Source organism: Nyctibius grandis, chromosome 1 (genome assembly GCF_013368605.1).
Source record: "Nyctibius grandis isolate bNycGra1 chromosome 1, bNycGra1.pri, whole genome shotgun sequence".
Lineage (NCBI taxonomy): Eukaryota > Metazoa > Chordata > Aves > Nyctibiiformes > Nyctibiidae > Nyctibius > Nyctibius grandis.
This window is the reverse complement of record NC_090658.1, coordinates 47,620,958-47,639,879: the sequence shown is the minus strand read 5'-3', so window position 1 is coordinate 47,639,879 and position 18,922 is coordinate 47,620,958. Positions and strand designations below refer to the sequence as shown.

The following is an 18,922-nucleotide window of genomic DNA, read 5'->3' as shown; positions in this document are numbered from 1 at the left end:
CTAGATTTATGAAATATTAGTGTATTTGTCATGTTAGTTCTGGTAAAGGAGTAGCCATAGGAAGGGTACCAGGAGACCTGCATGGTTAAACAGGGAACTGCTGGGCAAACTCAAGTGGAAGAAGAGGGTGTACAGATCATGGAAGGAGGGGCTGGCCACTTGGGAGGAATATAAGTCTGTTGTCAGAGGATGTAGGGAGGCAATTAGGAAAGCTAAGGCCTCCTTGGAATTAAACCTTGCAAGAGAGGTCAAGGACAACAGAAAGGGCTTCTTCAAATACATTGCAGGTAAAGCCAACACTAGAGGCAATGTAGGCCCACTGATGAATGAGGTGGGGGCCCTGGAGACAGAGCATAAAAAGAAGGCGGAGTTACTGAATGCCTTCTTTGCCTCTGTCTATACTGTTGGAGGCTGTCCTGAGGAGCCCCGGACCCCTGAGGCCCCAGAAGAAGTCAGGATAGAGGAGGAATCTGTCTTGGTTGATGAGGGCTGGGTCAGGGACCAATTATACAATCTGGACGTCCATAAATCCATGGGCCCTGATGGGATGCACCTGCAGGTGCTGAGGGAGCTGGCAGAAGTCATTGCTGGGCCACTCTCCATCATCTTTGCTAAGTCGTGGGCAACAGGAGAGGTGCCTGAGGACTGGAGGAAAGCGAATGTCACTCCAGTCTTCAAAAAGGGCAAGAAGGAGGACCCGGGTAACTATAGACCGGTCAGCCTCACCTCCATCCCTGGAAAGGTGATGGAGCAACTTGTCCTTGGTGCTGTCTCTAGGCACATCAAGGATAGGGGGATCATTAGGGGCACTCAGCATGGCTTCACCAAGGGGAAGTCTTGCTCAACCAACTTGATAGCCTTTTATGAGGATGTTACCCGGTGGATAGATGATGGTAAAGCTGTGGATGTGGTCTATCTCGATTTCAGTAAAGCGTTTGACACGGTCTCCCACAGCATCCTCGCAGCTAAACTGGGGAAGTGTGGTCTGGATGATCGGGTAGTGAGGTGGATTGTGAACTGGCTGAAGGAAAGAAGCCAGAGAGTGGTGGTCAATGGGACAGAGTCCAGTTGGAGGCCTGTGTCTAGCAGAGTCCCTCAAGGGTCGGTACTGGGACCAGTACTATTCAATATATTCATTAATGACTTGGATGAGGGATTAGAGTGGACTGTCAGCAAGTTCGCTGATGACACAAAACTGGGAGGAGTAGCTGACGCGCCGGAAGGCTGCGCAGCCATTCAGAGAGACCTGGACAGGCTGGAGAGTTGGGCGGGGAGAAATTTAATGAAATATAACAAGGGCAAGTGTAGAGTCCTGCATCTGGGCAAGAATAACCCCATGTATGAGTACAAGTTGGGGACAGACCTGTTGGAGACCAGCGTAGGGGAAAGGGACCTGGGGGTCCTAGTGGACAGCAGGATGACCATGAGCCAGCAGTGTGCCCTTGTGGCCAAGAAGGCCAATGGCATCCTGGGGTGTATTAGAAGGGGTGTGGTCAGCAGGTTGAGAGAGGTTCTCCTCCCCCTCTACTCTGCCCTGGTGAGGCCGCATCTGGAATATTGTGTCCAGTTCTGGGCCCCTCAGTTCAAGAAGGACAGGGAACTGCTAGAGAGAGTCCAGCGCAGAGCCACGAAGACGATTAAGGGAGTGGAACATCTCCCTTATGAGGAGAGGCTGAGGGAGCTGGGTCTCTTTAGCTTAGAGAAGAGGAGACTGAGGGGTGACCTCATTAATGTTTATAAACATGTAAAGGGCAAGTGTCATGAGGATGGAGCCAGGCTCTTCTCAGTGACATCCCTTGACAGGACAAGGGGCAATGGGTGCAAGCTGGAACACAGGAGGTTCCACTTAAATATGAGGAAAAACTTCTTTACGGTGAGGGTGACCGAACACTGGAACAGGCTGCCCAGAGAGGTTGTGGAGTCTCCTTCTCTGGAGACATTCAAAACCCGCCTGGACGCGTTCCTGTGTGATATGGTCTAGGCAATCCTGCTCCAGCAGGGGGATTGGACTAGATGATCTTTCAAGGTCCCTTCCAATCCCTAACATTCTGTGATTCTGTGATTCTGTGATAAAACCACACAAGGCAGAATGTCCTACATTACTAGACAATAATGATGCCTCTGAAGACTGAAAACCTGTACAACACCTGCTTTCGCTCCACAGCTCTGCAGCTCTTCATTATCTTCTCCATCCCCAAAGTTGCTTAAGGACAGTGGCGGCTCCTGATACCATTACAAAGTGCATAACTGATATGTTATTGGCATGTGACACAGTAAGTAAGCATTTCTTCTTTCAGAATGTGTTCATGTCCATTCTAGGTCTTCCAAATAAAACTCAGAAAATGTCCTGAAATCAATTTTTTAAAATTCAAAATAAACTTTAATTTAAGAAAACTGTTCCCAAAATTTATATACATTGTATTTACAATTTTGCTGCTGACTAGGTAGTATTTACATTACATGTAATGCAAAATCTTCCCCTTGCATTAGTCACACTTAAATGTGCTCCACTCAGCCTTCAGACTGAAACCAGTGCCAGAGCAGACACAGGAGAAATACCTGAAAAAAAATCTTTTGTGTATAACCATGACACACATGATTAATAAACAATAAAAAAAAAACCCCTGACCTAAGAAAGAGGAACAAACCAAAGCACTGTTGTTACATCATTAGAAAAACAAAACTGGCAGTAGAAAGAACATCCATTTCCTGAAGAGGGACATGCAGAGTGGTGAAAAACTTTATCAGCTGCAATGCTAAGGTCGTACTAAGATGAACAGAGAACTGGGTAAAAGCCAGACGACAGCTACAATAACAGGGTTTGGCACAGCAGGCACCAGCATTTTCCTAGTGAATATTCTTCTGTCATCCTCTCTGCTGCAGCACAACTTTATTCCCTCTTAAACTCAAGGCAGAAGGTGAAGGAGGAAAATGAAAGCAGGCCAGACCAGCATCCCTGAAGCTCTTCTAGAAGATCTACTGCTCTTTCGCGTTGCACCTTCTCAACCTGCACCCTCTGTTGCAACACTGTGTGCTGGTGGTGTGGGAGGAAGATGAGCACTACTCAAAGCACCTTTGGCAACATACTGTTTTTAAAAAGGCTTTTGGGGGTGGAGTACCTCCCCAAATCTAATTATGTAAAGCAAAGTATGTTCTAGGTACTGTGTTGCCAAAGCTGCTGCTCAGCCAGTGAGCAACTGCACACCTACACTCAATTGTCTGGCAACTGATTCATACCAGTAGCAAGGTGGATGCCTCATACACCTTCACAACTACGTGCTTACTGGGGCAGTTGCAGTGTTACTCTGTCTCATGTAGTTAGAGGCTGCAATTTGGGTCGTTTTGCCTTCTCTACATGCTCAGAAAGATGTAAAGTGTAACACAAATGGCATAAGTGGTGTCATCCGCTGAGCTATTAAAACAGAATCGGCAACCATTTGCTTTTCTGACCAAATAACTTACCATGGGCAGTTGCATCAGACAAACATGTCTGATGTCTTCTGTGGTCATAATCTAGACTTACTCTAAACCTGTTTGGAATTAACTTGAATATGTTGCAAAACATTATTTGATGCATTTTGCAAAACACAGACAGGAGACAGCATCTGAGGAAAATGAAGAATGGAAGTAGGATCTACAGATAGTACAGTCTTCCAGAACTGAAGTAGGAGAATTAAATATTGGATGAAATTTAATGGAAAGTTGTCTGCACGAAAGAAGTAGGTTTGTGTCCTAATTACTGTCTTGTGGAAACCAATTCTGCCAGTTCCTTTCTGGGCCATTTAGCCCTCTCTCTGCCTGCTGGAGAAAAAGGTGCAGAACTTCCATAAATGTTTCTTAACTAATTTAGGCCTAAAAATTTTTTTGTTTTTTCTTTTTTATTTTTTTTTAACAAGTAGTACTCTTGCTGAGCAGCCTCATAGTTCACTTTTTCCTTCCACTAAACCTGCTGCCAGATGAGGGCTGGGTATGGGGAATGTGGTTTAGTATTAAATGCAGAAGTGGTATACCAACCAACCTCGTATGCTGGGGATCAGAGTCCTTTCACTCTCTTTTTCAGCTTTCAGAACAAAGCAGCATTTATGAGATCACATAAAATTTCAAGCCAGTTAAAACTATAGTTCCTAGAGATTACTTCAGAAACCAGGTATTTTATTATTTTGGATTGTCACATAAACGTTCCAGAGAACGCAACTTAGTTTTCCCACTGTAGGTTTACTCTGCAGTACTTGCCTTTTGTCTAATAAACTGTTTGCACATGTTCACGTCTCTCTTTGAAAATCTGTTCTGTGGAAATATCAGTTTTGGCTTTTACATTTTTCCACTGATTCTCTTCCTCTTAAAGGAACAATTCATCCTCCTCTTTCTGCCAAAATGAAGTGATTGGTAGCAGTGCTGAATTTTTTTTTAATGTAGCTTTTTTGTTACACCCATAGCTTTGCAGCCAGATTTATAAAGCTATTAGGATAGTGACACATTCATATTTTTTAATGGAAAAATAAACAAGCTAAGGCTGAAGTTTTATGGCTCACCACATTAAACAGCCAAACTTCTTAAGTTTCTCATTTTAACTCATCCTAAAACTCTCTATACTCACCAATAATGCAAGTTTTTGTTATCTATCACCTTCTTTATCACTATGAGAATAGTGGCTTTGGAGCCTGCTGGCAGAGATCATTCTTAGGCAATGATCATCACGTTGTTGGTATTTCTTCAGATCTGGGCTGATGTTTCAAACATCCCATCCCATTTTCTGGAACAAGCAGACCACACCATTTTCCAAAATTAATCCAAAGAAGATGGCCAACCAAGGGAGCATTCTATTCAAGTTCAATGTAACTGCAAAAGAAAACAGAACAAATTTAGCACTTACAATTTAAGATCATAGAAACCATGTGAGAATTCATATTAATTTGTATGTATAAGAAATCACACAAATCTGTTAAGAGTCTGCATTCCAAAGCCATGCATAAAATTAACGTGAAATTTTCACTTCCCAGACATACACAGAATTCTATTTTATGTTTCAATGATCCACAATGAGTTGTCTCAAATTCTAACTGATGGATCTGATGGATATAATACAGCATATACAAAGAGATGATGGTGAGATAAGAGGTGCTTTTTCTTTTTTTAATGAAGTGTTTTGTTTCATTCACTATTAAAGTCTAAATAACAGAGTTTAAAGCTAGAGCTATTTCAGTCACATATCTGATACCAATTAAAAAATGTAACAATAATAATAACTTCTATAACAGCTTCATTCTCTCACACACATTCTATACAAATAATGTAGTAATAAAAAAGCAAAAACGTACCTCTAATTGCCTGAGAGTTTGATATCAAGACAAACACTTTTATAAACGCAAGGCACAAAGGCGTGTAGTCATGTTCCCAAATAACAGCTGGAATTAGCAAAAGCTTTCCATAGCTGGACAACAGTAGTGCTTTGAGAAGTAAAATGAAGTTGGACTTTGTTTTCAGCATCTCAGGTCTCATCCACCATAAGGTAATAAAAATGCCAACCAAAAATGAAGTTTGTTCTAAGGGGAAATAAGAGGAGTTGGAAAGAGAGAATGAAGCACCAAAATCAAGTCCTCTTTTGGATGAATTTCAGTGAAATGACACGTCCCAAATGCAACTGAGCCACTGCTACTTAAAAGGCATATGCAAATATGAACATGTCCCTCCATCTCCCGTGTTCATTTTAATAGGCAAATATTACTATTACTTACTTAAACTAATTCAGTATCATGACATTCAGAATAATTCTATCACAGAATTCTATCTGCAGGATTGTCATACTCGTAATTTCTGACACCATACAGCACAGGAAGCTTAGCATAAGAACCTCTACTTTTCCTTTTTAACAAAAGGAGAGGTTTTTTTCAACTGTCTGTTAGCCTGTAAAACAAAAATCAATACAACAAGTTGAAAATATCATTGAGCTATTAGACTTTTTTTGACACCATGTCCCTGTGTAACACTGGAATTAATGCAGATGTCAAAGCAACTCTCACAACAACTTTAATAGATGAATTACTACTGAAAAATGAGTTCCAACATTTTTACTGACATGTTATGAAAACCTACTTAGAGCAACGTTAGACAATAAATGACTTAAGTTAAACTCTGAATGTCTAAGGGAAATACTAGTTTTAGTTTGCAGGCTCGATGTAAACACTATCACCAGAAAAAGTATGAGAATAAAAGTATTAACCAAAATAAAACAAAAACCCTCCCCTGCCTTCAAATGTAGTCTTAGAGCATAGAAGTATTTACTCTTTACCAGTGATGACACTGCTCTGTATTTTTGTGTATTCACTTAAAAAAAAAAAACCAAAACAGATACAACTTTTCCCAATTGTTGTTTACTTCTGTAAGGATCATCCTTAATGTTGTATCAACTTAATGAATAATGAACCATGAAGTCAACATGAAATATGGAATAAGGCTGAGCTCTACGTTGGTCTTCAAACTATGTAAATGGATTCAGACAAACATTCCTGAATATTGCCACTTTTCAGTGTTTTGATATCTAATGCTGATCGTATCAGTCTGAACTGTAATCAGGATCAAAATATGCATTTGCATTAAATGAAGGCAAATTAGATAGTATGTGTATAACCATTTAACATACTGGGTTGGACATGACATCCATTCTGTATTAATTTTTGCAATACGGGCTTGTTGAAAGACTCATGAAGTTATTCAATGCTTAAAGAGTAGATAGTGACATGAACTAATCATCAATCTTACCTAAAGAAGCTATACCAAACATTCTGTAAAAATCCCATTCCTTGGCATATCTGATTAAGTCATCAGGATCTATATTCTGGCTTGAATCCTGTAGTTGCAACCACCTGAGATAAGCTTCACAGAGCAAACAAAATATGCAGAGCTTCCCATGAATCTGGTAAATGAAAGAACAATAAAAGCATTAGCATTAAAACAGCATAAATTAAAGCATTAGTATGAAACTGGAATTTAAAATACATTTCAACATCTCTACATAAACAAGCTCTGTAGGTTTATTATTTTTGTTTAGAAATAGAAGCAAATTACTTCTGTTGAGCCACTAGTTTAGCACATCATCCTTTTAACATCAATTAACATGACAGGCAAATTAGAGGGTATATAAAACTGCATGAACACTTCCATACAGAAGGTGGTACATAACTGTGGTTTCTAAAGCCTGCTCTATAGTTTTTTTAAAATTGGGAAGGCTGTTTCAGTTGGGAATATAAAAACAAAATTGTGCTGTAGCTAGTAGAATTATACTATCAAAAATTTCTGTTTAAGGGCAACCACTCCATTCAGTGAACTGGTTTAAATAGCCTTGTTTCTCTTCTTCCCTGGGACAATCTCCATTAGAAGAAACCGGTAGTGTAGCTATACTAAAAACATTTCTTAGTTCAGATAAGGGTGAGGTGCCAAAAATAAATGGAGCAATATAACCAAACAAAACTTTAAAATATCCTCTGAAGTGACTGCAAAAATGATGTCCTGAGGACCCATAGTTAGCATGTTTCCACATGAAACAGTGTATAAGCCAGTGTGTATGTGGGGTGAATTCTGATTTTATACAGATTTAAATAAACCAATGCCATTTCTGTGTGTGGATTCTACTTCTTCCATTAGAGACTAGTTATGCCAATTGCCTGTACATGCACAGGCTAAGCCAGTTTAAAATTCAACTCTATTTATTTGAATAGATGGAATTTCCACAGATGGAATACTTCTTCTAGAAGCCTCATGGAAAACATCATTACTAGTCTCCAGAAGCATTGAATTAATTAAAAATCTTTAGTCAGATTTATGCTTGAAAGACCAGATGAGTGTATTTATCTACATTGCTTAACACTGGACTGGCCCAAGAGGTATCAACATGAACACAACATACACTTACGCCTGGATAGTTTGCTCTAGATTAGCTTCCCTCTCCTGGGAAATCAATCCTTAAAGTAAAAATATGCAATTCTGTCAGAAAAGCTACACCTCTACACTCCAGCCTGGCCAGCACAACAAAGTTGACTACGTAACTCTGTATCAACAACACTTCATGTGAAAGTCACTATCTTTCGCTATAGTTTTGAGGGCATGGTTAATTACTCAGGAAGAAACTCATGAGAAATTAGTACAGTAGGTTTAATTGGCATAGTGTTGTTAATATGGTATGTTATACTACTATAGCTCATTTCAGAAAGAATTGTTTCCAACAGAAACTAAATTTGGAAATTAATTTGAAATTAGATCTGTCTCTACCAATGTAGTCTAGCTCATCCTCCTTTTAACATCAATTAACATGATAGGCAAATTAGAGGGTGTAGAAAACCGCATGAACAGTTCCATACAGTTCCTTCTCTTTAACATGTAAGATGACTGCTGGTATTGTGGCATCACTACTGTGGAGACAGTAACTTTCTTAATAACAGCTGGAGTTTGAGATTTCATGTGTTCTATTCATGATATAACTGGTTCAGCTTGCTGGAACCTATGGAAGGGCAGAAGAAGAAGAGTCTCTAAAATTTTACAACTATTACAATCAACTTACCAAATCTAAATGTATCTATCTCTAACCAAAAAAAGTCACAGGGTGGGGGCATAGCAACTTACATTTATCTTTGTATTGAAAAGAATGTGCCTGTATGCTTGTGCTTTACATAAAATAGCATTAATCAAGATGATAACAGGATCATACTCAATGTATTTGTCCACAGGTTTCTGGCAGGATTTCTGAAAGTCACAAAATAACAAGAATTAGGGGGGAAAAAAAAAAAAAGAAGAAAGAAAGAGTTTATGAAATGTTCCTCTAATCTTAGGACAACTGCATAAATCCAAACTAGCTATTCAATTCTTATTAGTCTTTCCTTAATGTAATCTTCATTTTCAACAGGCGTTTAATCCATCCAGAAAAATTGCTTCCTCTCCCTTGACACTACAGTTGACACACAGACTTTCCTTATAAAACATAAAGATACATTATCGATCTTTTACAGGCTTCAGATGAACACAGATAATAAACTATGCAAGGATGTACTTAATTATCATTTTGTGCCCTACAAATGCAAAAAAACAAACTACCTTCCCAAGACTGAAGAAAGGCACCAGTATCTTGTTAAAGGTTAACTGATCATGGCTCATCTACTGGGTATTTGGGGGTTTTTTTGGTATTTTTTTGGAAAGAAAATTAATTTCTTCTATCACTTCTTTCTTTGCAGAGATGCTTTATCCTCCTATCCTACCTTTTTCTTTCTTCCAAGAAGACAGTGAATGCTTTTTGCTGTTGCATTGTTCTTCTGTACTGGTAAATTATCTGGATGTTTCAACTGATTTTCCATTATTGAACAAACACCAATACATTCAGAATACTGATAATGTAGTTTTCACACACAGGTATAGACAAAGAGTCTGAAGTTGCTACTAAACAGTGGTAAGACACTAGACCATTATTTCTCTCTGGCTCCTGCTGTGCCTACTAGAGAGGTTATTTCACCCAGACCACTGGGACCTGCTTGTCATCAACCCCCTTCAGATTTATTGACTTACCTGCGTGGGTGATCACTCCTTGACTTGAATTAAATGAGAAAGGCTAACAAAAGGCTATTATACTAACTGTCACCTGGATGGTTAAATAACAGTCTTACAAAAGGCTCATCTAATAGACTTGAGGGGGAAATAACTTCTAGCAGAGAGCTGAGGAGCAGCAGCACTTGAGCACAGCAACCACTTCAGCTCCAACAAGTGCACTTGCAGAAGGGTGCTGGCCTGCAGGTCAGCTTTCTTCTGCTGCCGATCCTCCAGTTCAGCTGCTTGTTTCCTCCAACCTGTCCTCAGCTAATCCTGCTCCCCTGGGCCTTAATATCGGCTGCCATACTCAGAGTACAACAGTCACAGAGACAATCTCTATTTCCATTTTAGTAAGTGCACAGCTGTGCACTGCCAGAAGAGAAATGTATGCACACGGCTTTCTGAAATGTTGTAGCAGTCAAAAATGCGGCATTAGACAACGCACACCTACAGACAAACTCCCAGGAAAGAACAAAAAGTTTTTTTCAATTTTATAGAGATTCCTTGTGTCCACAGTTAACTTTGCCTTGCTATTTACCAGCATTATTATTGGAGATTTTGAGAATGCAAAACTTCACTAGCAAATTGACTCAAAAGTTGAACATCCATATCAAGAAAAACACCCAAACAAATGCGTAAGTTGAACAGAGTGTCTGAGGAACGTTGCTACCACTAATCAGTGTTTCTTGGTCCAGTTCAAGAAAAAAATCCAACAAACTCATTTGGATTAGAAAAGAAAATACTGTGTATGACAGTACACAAGTTAGAGGTAATGAATTCAAAAATTGACTCAATTAACCAACAGTTTGATAGGTCTAAAATTAAAGTGAGTGAGATGGAAGAAAGGACATAATTAACAGAAGACCACAGCTACAGGATTTAACAGAGTGAAAAAGAAATTGCAACTATAATCAAAGGCAGTGTCTTGCTTCATTTCCTTCTACAGGGCAATCATGACCAGATATACTTATACGTGGTAATTTACATGTGTCAAGTCTCTGGGTTGATGTAGCACAGGAAAACTTCCATTTTTTTTTATAAGCTTATTCACACAAGCACTGGACAAGCACATACAAAAGATGATTATTCTTGAACACAGTGGGTGTCATAAAGGTTAGATGAAGGATATCCTACATACCCTGGGATTTATTATGCTCTCAATTTTTCCTACAACAGAACATTTTTTGACCAAGGTCAAAAATCTTTCTGAGAAGAGTAAAAAATGATCTTCTCAAGTGGAGGGTCCCAACCAAACATTGATCAAAAAACTTGGAGTTAAGAGGTACTGAAAAATTTTCACTGACAGCTGACATTAATTTTAGACAACTAAAATATATCAGAACAACCCTCCAGGTAAAACCAATGATACAGAAATTCTACTGCAGATATATAAGCAGACTGCTACAAATATACAAATAGTGGTATTACCCATAAGAATGGGTCTTCTGTTCCACAGCTTCTAGCAGCCACAGCCAAATCTTCTGTATCTGTGAGAATGATGTTTAATTCAGTATTTCAGCATACCACCACCAAACATTTAAGAATCCTAGAGAAAATCTGCCATCTCTCTCTCTCTCTCTCTCTCTCTCTCTCTCTCTCTCTCTCTCCCCTGCCTGTCTTCTAGTGCTAGATGAGAGACCTATTCTTAAAATACTTTATTTCTATTTGAGTCTCAGCTGTATGACAAAAAGTCCTTTGTGCTTACCCAGCCAGTGATCTAGCCAGCATGAGTCCATTCAGGGACTTACAAACCACCTTACTGCAAAAGACTCGTGTCTGCGCTGCCATAGAGTAATTAGACAAAATGAAGATGACACTTCATAGAATCATAGAATGGTTTGGGTTGGAAGGGACCTTAAAGATCATCTAGTTCCAACCCCCCTGCCACAGGCAGGGACGCCTTTCCACTAGACCAGGTTGCTCAAAGCCCCATCCAACCTGGCCTTGAACACTGCCAGGGAGGGGGCAGCCACAACTTCTCTGGGCAACCTGTTCAGTCTCTCACTACCCTCACAGTAAAGAATTTCTTCCTAATATCTAATCTAAATCTATCCTCTTTCCGTTTAAAACCATTCCCCCTCGTCCTGTCACTACATTGCAAACTCAACTACTTTGTAAAAAGCCCCTCTCCAGCTTTCCTGTAGGCCCCCTTCATGTACTGGAAGGCTGCTATAAGGTCTCCCTGGAGCCTTCTCTTCTCCAGGCTGAACAGCCCCAGCCCTCTCAGCCTGTCTTGCTATACCATGAGAACGTTACAGAATTAACAGACCCTCTAGGATGAAATTTTCTCCATACCTGGCTTTTTTTGTTATTTTTTCTACTAAAACATCTGACACTAACCTTAAATGCCTAGGAAGGAAACTTGTGACTAGAGCCTGACTTCAGCAAAATCAACGCAGGCAAGGGTTAATGCAGTTTAAGTGCACATAGGTTTAACTAGACAGCTTTATCTAGTTAAAGTGATGTGATTTTATGGACATTGATAATCACTAACACTTTCAGAGAAGATCAGTAGGAGAAGATCAGCTATGGAGAACTGTTTGCACGCTTACTTTTAAGATTTCAGTCAGGCAGTTTAGAGTGAACTACAATACTGGTGCTCAGGACTCATTCCCAATTGCAGTTCTGCACAGCTGTAGTCAACAGCCTGTTCAGCATGACTGAAGGTGGCGCATCTCTAAAAAAACCCAGCTTTTTCAGTCGTCTTTGGGCTTTCTCAAAGAAATGCCTCAGTTATCATAACCAGTTCTAAAATGATAGAAAGACGTAACTGGATTTCTCTGTTTTTAACCAGTTTTTAATTTCTTCCTGACATCAGAACAGGAAATAACTGGTATCTTTCCATGAAAAAACAGACATTACTTTGATTAAAAGGTACTTTCAGATTATGTTTCAGAAAAGAAAGGTCAAGCTTGACACCATAAATTCTATTTACGCCTCTTCTTCTAAACTGGTAAATTTAAGGAAAACTACAAATGTTTGATACTGACACACAGAAGTCCAATAAATACTGTGCTTCCCTAAAAAAGGGTGTTGAATGTATTTCAATATTCTAATGAATTTAAATGGATATTAGTTTAGGAATTGTTTTACTAATCAAATATTTAGGAATATTTGACTGTGCTTGTCTGTTTTTTCAAAAAAAAAAAAGCTTCAATTTTCATAACTTAGAAATTTGCGTAGTTATCTTAAAAAAAATTTAAAAAATGAGCAAATGCAGTTTTAAGAAAAAAAGAAATCTTCAAAAGCTAGTACAACCATGTGCTTCAATGCGTACATATAAGATTCTTACTGATCAAAGCAATCCAAAACAGTTAAGGAAAGTAACATATGTTTTAACATCTCAGTTGTATTAAATAAGAAAAAAGTAGTACTGAAATGTTAATTCTGACTGCATGTTTATCAGCCTTTTACAAAACACTACTCAAAAGACATACCTCTTCTTTCTTCATCAAAGATACTCAACTGCAAACACAGTTGACAAAAAACGTATGCCAAATACAATACAGTGTACAAATAGTTGAGGAAATACCTACTGTCACTGAAAGGCAAAGTTCCTAAAGTGTATGAGCATGGCTTTTTTAGAGTGCTCTCTCCAACATTAAAACATAATGAATTTTTAAGTAACAGTATTTTGGGATGGGGGTGGTGGAAGGGAAAAATGTTCTTGAAGGGGAAGCCACAGGACACAACAGAAAATAAAAAAATGCATTGAATAACCAAGCTTCATCCTGAACTAAAAATACCATGAAAACCACACCAGGAATACGTTTGCAAATCTCTGTCCATTAGAAATACCAGTGAAACAGTATTATTTTAGCACTCCTTTGTCCGGGGTTTGGAGTTTGGCAAAATTAAGCTACAATTTTTTGCTGGACTACATATACAGCAAATTTTAACAACATTTACATAGCTTCAACATGAGTATAGGTCCATTTACATAGATTCATAGGGCAAATTAACATGGACCCATCATCTTGAGAGAATGCCCTTAATCCCAGTCGCACCCTTAAACAATAAAATGTAATTAGCTGTGCTGCTTTCAGGAATGGGTTCTTCATTAGGGATGTGGCTAAGTGTCATAATAAGCTGAAAAACAAACCAGCCCAGTTTCAGATGCATTCCATTTCAGAAAACTGAAACTAAAAATATTGTTTTATAATTTTTCCTATATGATATGTTTTCCAGTCGTGAATTGGTCTGTAGATTGAGTTACGAAAATAAGAACAATAACGTACTTCATTTTCCAGGATGATCTTTGTACTCTTGACAGATTCTTTACCTTACCACATAAATGCTTTGCATTCAAAGCATTTACAGTCTCTCTGCCTTGCAGCAATAAAAGAGCTTTTCAATTATTTTTTAATTGCAGAAAAGCTAAATGAAGTGTGCACTTCTCAGGCAATTTGGCTTTCTTATTACAAAACACAAGGGGGATCCTGACTGAGCTCTACCTATTGAAATGAATAATTTATTTCCCTTTGTTAGGGTCTGGAATGATTAACATTTTTTAAACTTTATTTTTAAACATAACAACATATATGTAATTTAAAACCAAATTAAAAAAAATTGCATGTTTTTCCTTCTATTTTTGAGTAAGTCAAGTTTGCTGATTTCCTTTTATATTCATTGCACTTTGACTGAAGAATTTATTCCAGGTTAGCCAAATGTGTTTTTTCTCCCCCAATAGCATTAATACTACAGTGGCAATGTTATCTGAACAGTATTTTTTGTTCCTGTTAATGGTTGGTTTGTAATATATTCACTGAAGATTTGCTATATTATTTACAGATCATTTAAGTTTTAAGGATCTCAAAATAATTAACAAAAATCTCCTCTATAAAGAACCACCTAGGCTTACTTTCACCATCACTTCTGGTGCGGTATAGGGAAAACGTCAGCATGTTCACAGCACAGGACTAGAACCAGACCCAGGAGTTGCAAAGTGACCACCAGAAGTCACCTTCGTTGGAGGCAATCCTAACACGCCTGCACAGCCCACACACACACCCCGCCCACCTCCCAGTTATCACGCTACAGAAAAAGTGTATTGAACAGGTCGCCCTGAGGAGGTGAGTTTCCTCAGAATTTTATTATCTGTTTTTAAGTACCTTTTAAAGTCCTTTTTAAGGACCAGTAGTCCACCTGTCTCTTGTAATGGTACTGCCACAGGAAAATATATGCAGGATGAGAAAAAGGTTCATTCACTAAATGCAAATCTCGAGCAAGAAAGAATGTGCAACACCACAGGTCTGGGCTAGGCTTCTGCTGAACCTGGCCTTGATAAAACAAAACAGATTAAAAAAAAAAGTTACAGAACTAGAATCATTTGTGGCAGTTAGCCACCTTGCAGAGCTCTTAACAAAAGACATGACCTTTCCACCCCGAGTTTCATGGTACTGTGTGGACTTCTACGTTTGATAGAAAAAGGTTTCTTTAGTTTCTTCAGTATCTATTGCAAATTTATTTCCAGAGTGGCTAGAAACAGTTGTGAGGTCTTTAATGCTTGCCCACATTAAAATTACAATATGGAGCTCAAAGAAACTTTTAATTATTTTAAGAGCAATAACAAATGCTGCAGGAACTAAACTGAAGCAGCACCACGAATTATTAGGCTGAATTTGCAAAACTGTAGTCTAATATTGTGGGCTGGAAACAGATGTTCCCTAATGGAAGCTTTTAGTATTTGCCCTGGAAAAAATCCATTCTTCTCTTCAACAGATTAATAACAGAAAACAAATTCATGGTATTTTGCTTAGGCATTCAAATTTAAATCTTTCACCTGAAAATCACGCCCAGTTCAGGTTAAACGCATCCTAAAAATAAATGTAGGACTAAACAGAAGATGCTGTTGGGAGAACTTAGCCTCTTCAACCTCAAGATGATGTTCCAAAAGGTGTTGAATGACAGGAACATCCTGAGAATGGCAAAGACCTTTTAGATGCAGATTTATTGATTTATTAAGGATAACTTCAAACTAGGATTGGGGCAAGTCTGTAGGTCAGTATAAAACAGGGATGATCTTGGCAATGTTCTGCTTGTTCCTAGTTTTCTGGGGCCCTTTATGTTACATATCATATGGAACAAATATTGGGTTGTTGTTTTGTTTTTTTCCTTAATACGTCAGTATTTTCATATACTACTTGAAAATGGGAATGAAACGCAAGTCTTCCAAAGCTTTTTAACAAAAAAAAAAATCTAGATGATGTCCACTGGCTTCACTTGGTATCACTATACAATCGTTCTATGTACTTTTCACTTTTTCTCTCTTAAGCTACGATGGAGTAGCTTAATGCTCTAATTCCACAAAGACAGATGAAAAGTGTTCTCAGGCTGGGTGATCACACCTTTTAATCTCACCTCAGACCTCCAATTTTTCTTAAATACCTTCAGCTTTTTTTAAGTTTTGAGAAGACTCCACTCTAAGTTTTATAAATACCTGATATAAATGATGTCTCACAGTGATAAGTGGGATCTTCATATTTTCTGAAGTGGAGAAGACTTCTATCATTTTCACATTAAGATGATTCATAAGACTGACAAACTCATTATAACACTGCCTGTGAAAGTTTGTGAAGGGTCTCAAATGACATGCTGTACTTGACTATTTTTTTGTTGTCAGTAGCGTGACACTGACCAACTCTTCAGGTCTCTGGCTGGAGCACAGCATTGGCTGCATGGAGTAGAATGCCTGCAGAGGGTTAGTGCAGTGACAAAACTATCCTTCCAGATTAAAAGGAAAAAGTAAAACAAGAATTCCCTATTAGAAACCAGTTTCAACTGAAGGAATCTTTTGATCTTGGCAATCTTCTTACATTCTCATCTCCACTTTATAAACCGTGAGCTAACACACATTTCTTAGTAACGTGCTTCGTATTGCCTGTTCCTCATGTGGAGTGCTCCTACTCTCAGCGCTTCCTGGGTGGCCAGAAATGGAGAGGAAGGCTTAGAGATGATATGACACACACCACCTAAGAGCAACTAGGACTAAGACTGAAACTGAACCATGATAACTCAAAACATCGACAGGGGAAACAGACCGGTAGGTGTAAGTGAAAAATGGTACTGATCTGGACCTGCATGAAGAAAGGTGGAGAGAATTCTAATTTGCTAGGCACATGTGATTCTTTGCTCTTTTACTCACTCTTTTGTAAGAGTTTGGCGTTTGTGATTAACACAGCAACTGGGACTTAAGTCTTTGATTCTACATGGGATGCCACAGCTCCGGAAGACCAGGATCTTCGGTCCTCAAATGGTTAAATGCTAAGAGGAACGGGTGCCGTCTACTGGCTCCCAGTTTCCCTTAGAGATTATCATAGCCAAATTAATAACCATAATTGATGACCTGGGTTTACAAGATGTGCTAAATCTTATGTGATATGGCTGCAGGCATAAACTTGATACTTGTCCTTTTGTATCCAGCCTTTCCTTGATTTCAAAGATGAGTTCGAAGCTCCACATGAAAGAGCTCCAAAGAAAACCATTTACATTTTTATCATGTACCAATGACAAATTTTGACATGATTTAACTACCAATGATTTGTTGTAGTTCATATCCACTACTAAACATGATACATTATACTAACACAAAAAAGCAACTGAAAATCAATTTTTCCTTGCAGTGTGCATGTCTAAAGCCAGGAGAAATCAATCTCTATTACTTTGTTTGTCTTTTACCTAAGAAAACTGCTGATGTCCCCAGTTTTTGAAATATCTGCAGAGATTCTGGTGTACATTTTCAGCTGGTTTATGCTCTACAGCAACAAGCCATTTTAACTGACTGCTGGGCTGGGAAAAGAGGAAGATGTGAATCAGCTGTTTCTACTATCATCAGTAATTTGTACATATCTTGTTTTCACAGCCTCTTGCTGATAAGCTGAGGCTTGAGCATTTCCCCAGATATAAACTGGCCACAGACCTCTATGCTCTCGTTGCCTATGATCTCTATTTTCGATCTAAGAAATGCTCGAATGACTCAAAGTTATAAATTTGTAAAGGAATTCATCACAGGTTTCATACAAAGCTTTCTGGTCATCTCTTATGTTTATAGCTTCAGGGTTAGTAAATTAACCCATCTTCTATCAGCATTCCCAAAATGCCAAGGGCCACAAAACTGAGGGAAACAACCACAAAGGAAGTTTGAATGATACACAACTAATTCCTTACAAAATGCTCAACAATTGGTTCAAGCACAAGGTTTCCCAATTTTATAAGGAGCAGACAGGATATTGTGAAACACGATCACAAATAAAATCAAGGGCTTGGTCAAGCTGTATTTGCAGGTGTCTCCATTCCAAACTTATTTTTCCCCACACTGAAATATAGGGTGCGAAGTGATCCATTTTTCTACACGCTACAAAAAAGAAGTCAAAACTAACCACTGGTGACAAGTCTACATAAATGCTATCAGAAATTGAAAACAGTAATTTAGAAATAGTTGAAAACACTGCTTAAAAAGGTAAATGTGTTTTTTTTTTTTTTTTTCCGCGGCTGCAAAATCTCCAAGAAAACATAGGAAACACTGAAAGAGAAGAAAGTTATTTTAACATAATGAAAACACTACGGGAAAAAATGAACTCTGTGAGAGGCAGAATGGGAAGGGAGAGCAGCAAACAGCCTAGAACGTGCTGGTACCACTTTGGGAAGTACCACTGCTGCAGCTGGAACGGCAACACAGGCGTCCTTGCGAGTACGTTGAACAATTGTCAGTCAAAACCAGACGTTTAGGTCCAACCGTTTCGCAGCTTCACTGATGCTGTCTGACCACGGAGCCGCGCTCACACCTGCCTTCCAGCGAGCACAAGGGACGGAGCGCAGCGACAGCCCACCCGGGACAGCGCTGCCACGCAGCTGCTCTCGAGGAACCCGAGGACGTGGCGGCGGGAAGGACGGCAAACGGGAACCTGCACCCGCGCCCCGGGAACGCGGCCGGCCCGCGGCCACCGCGGCTGCCACCGCCGCCAGGCAACGCGCCCCGCGGGCCAGCGCCCGAGCCCGCCAGCAGGGGGAGTGCCGCCGCGCGGGGCGCGCCGAGGGGCGCGGCCAGGCGGGAACGCCACCACGTGCCGCGCGCGCCGCCGCCTGCTGCTGACGTCGAAGCCTCCCGCTTGCTCCCCTCCCCTCGCTCTCACTCCCCTCCCTCCGGCATCCCTCGCCCACTGCCCGGCCGCCCCGCCCCGCCGCGCTCGCAGGCGGCCGCCGCCCCGACTTACGCAGATGGAGATGCGGAGCACCCCGTGCTGGTAGTCCCGGTACAGCTCCGCCGCCTCCCTGTTGCACTCGATGCAGCGGTAGGCGCCAGGCGCCGCCATGGCACGCGGGAGCACGCCCCAGCCTGTCAGCGCTCCAGACC

The 18,922-nt window shown here is 39.8% G+C and overlaps 1 protein-coding gene across 1 annotated transcript; it reads right to left on the bottom strand.

Moving 5' to 3' along the window:
• Positions 1 to 2,408: 2,408 nt before the first annotated feature.
• On the bottom strand, positions 2,409 to 18,901 carry ARV1 (ARV1 homolog, fatty acid homeostasis modulator). The gene is made up of 5 exons (XM_068406247.1): positions 18,783 to 18,901; positions 8,617 to 8,736; positions 6,760 to 6,913; positions 5,319 to 5,543; positions 2,409 to 4,839 (listed from the first exon to the last, which is right to left on the bottom strand). Exons 1-5 carry the CDS (start codon positions 18,879 to 18,881, stop codon positions 4,733 to 4,735), a joined length of 705 nt encoding a protein of 234 aa, XP_068262348.1. The 5' UTR covers positions 18,882 to 18,901; the 3' UTR covers positions 2,409 to 4,732.
• Positions 18,902 to 18,922: the final 21 nt, after the last annotated feature.

Bases quoted from the DNA above. Each gene is read 5' to 3' on its own strand.
- ARV1 (XM_068406247.1), bottom strand. From the start codon at position 18,881: ATGGCGGCGCCTGGCGCCTACCGCTGCATCGAGTGCAACAGGGAGGCG. The intron at 5,544-6,759 runs GTAAGATTGATG...ATTTCCCCTTAG, and splicing joins GTTTGGTATAGCTTCTTTAG to AACAAACTTCATTTTTGGTT. The intron at 4,840-5,318 runs GTACGTTTTTGC...TTTCTTTTGCAG, and splicing joins AAACTCTCAGGCAATTAGAG to TTACATTGAACTTGAATAGA.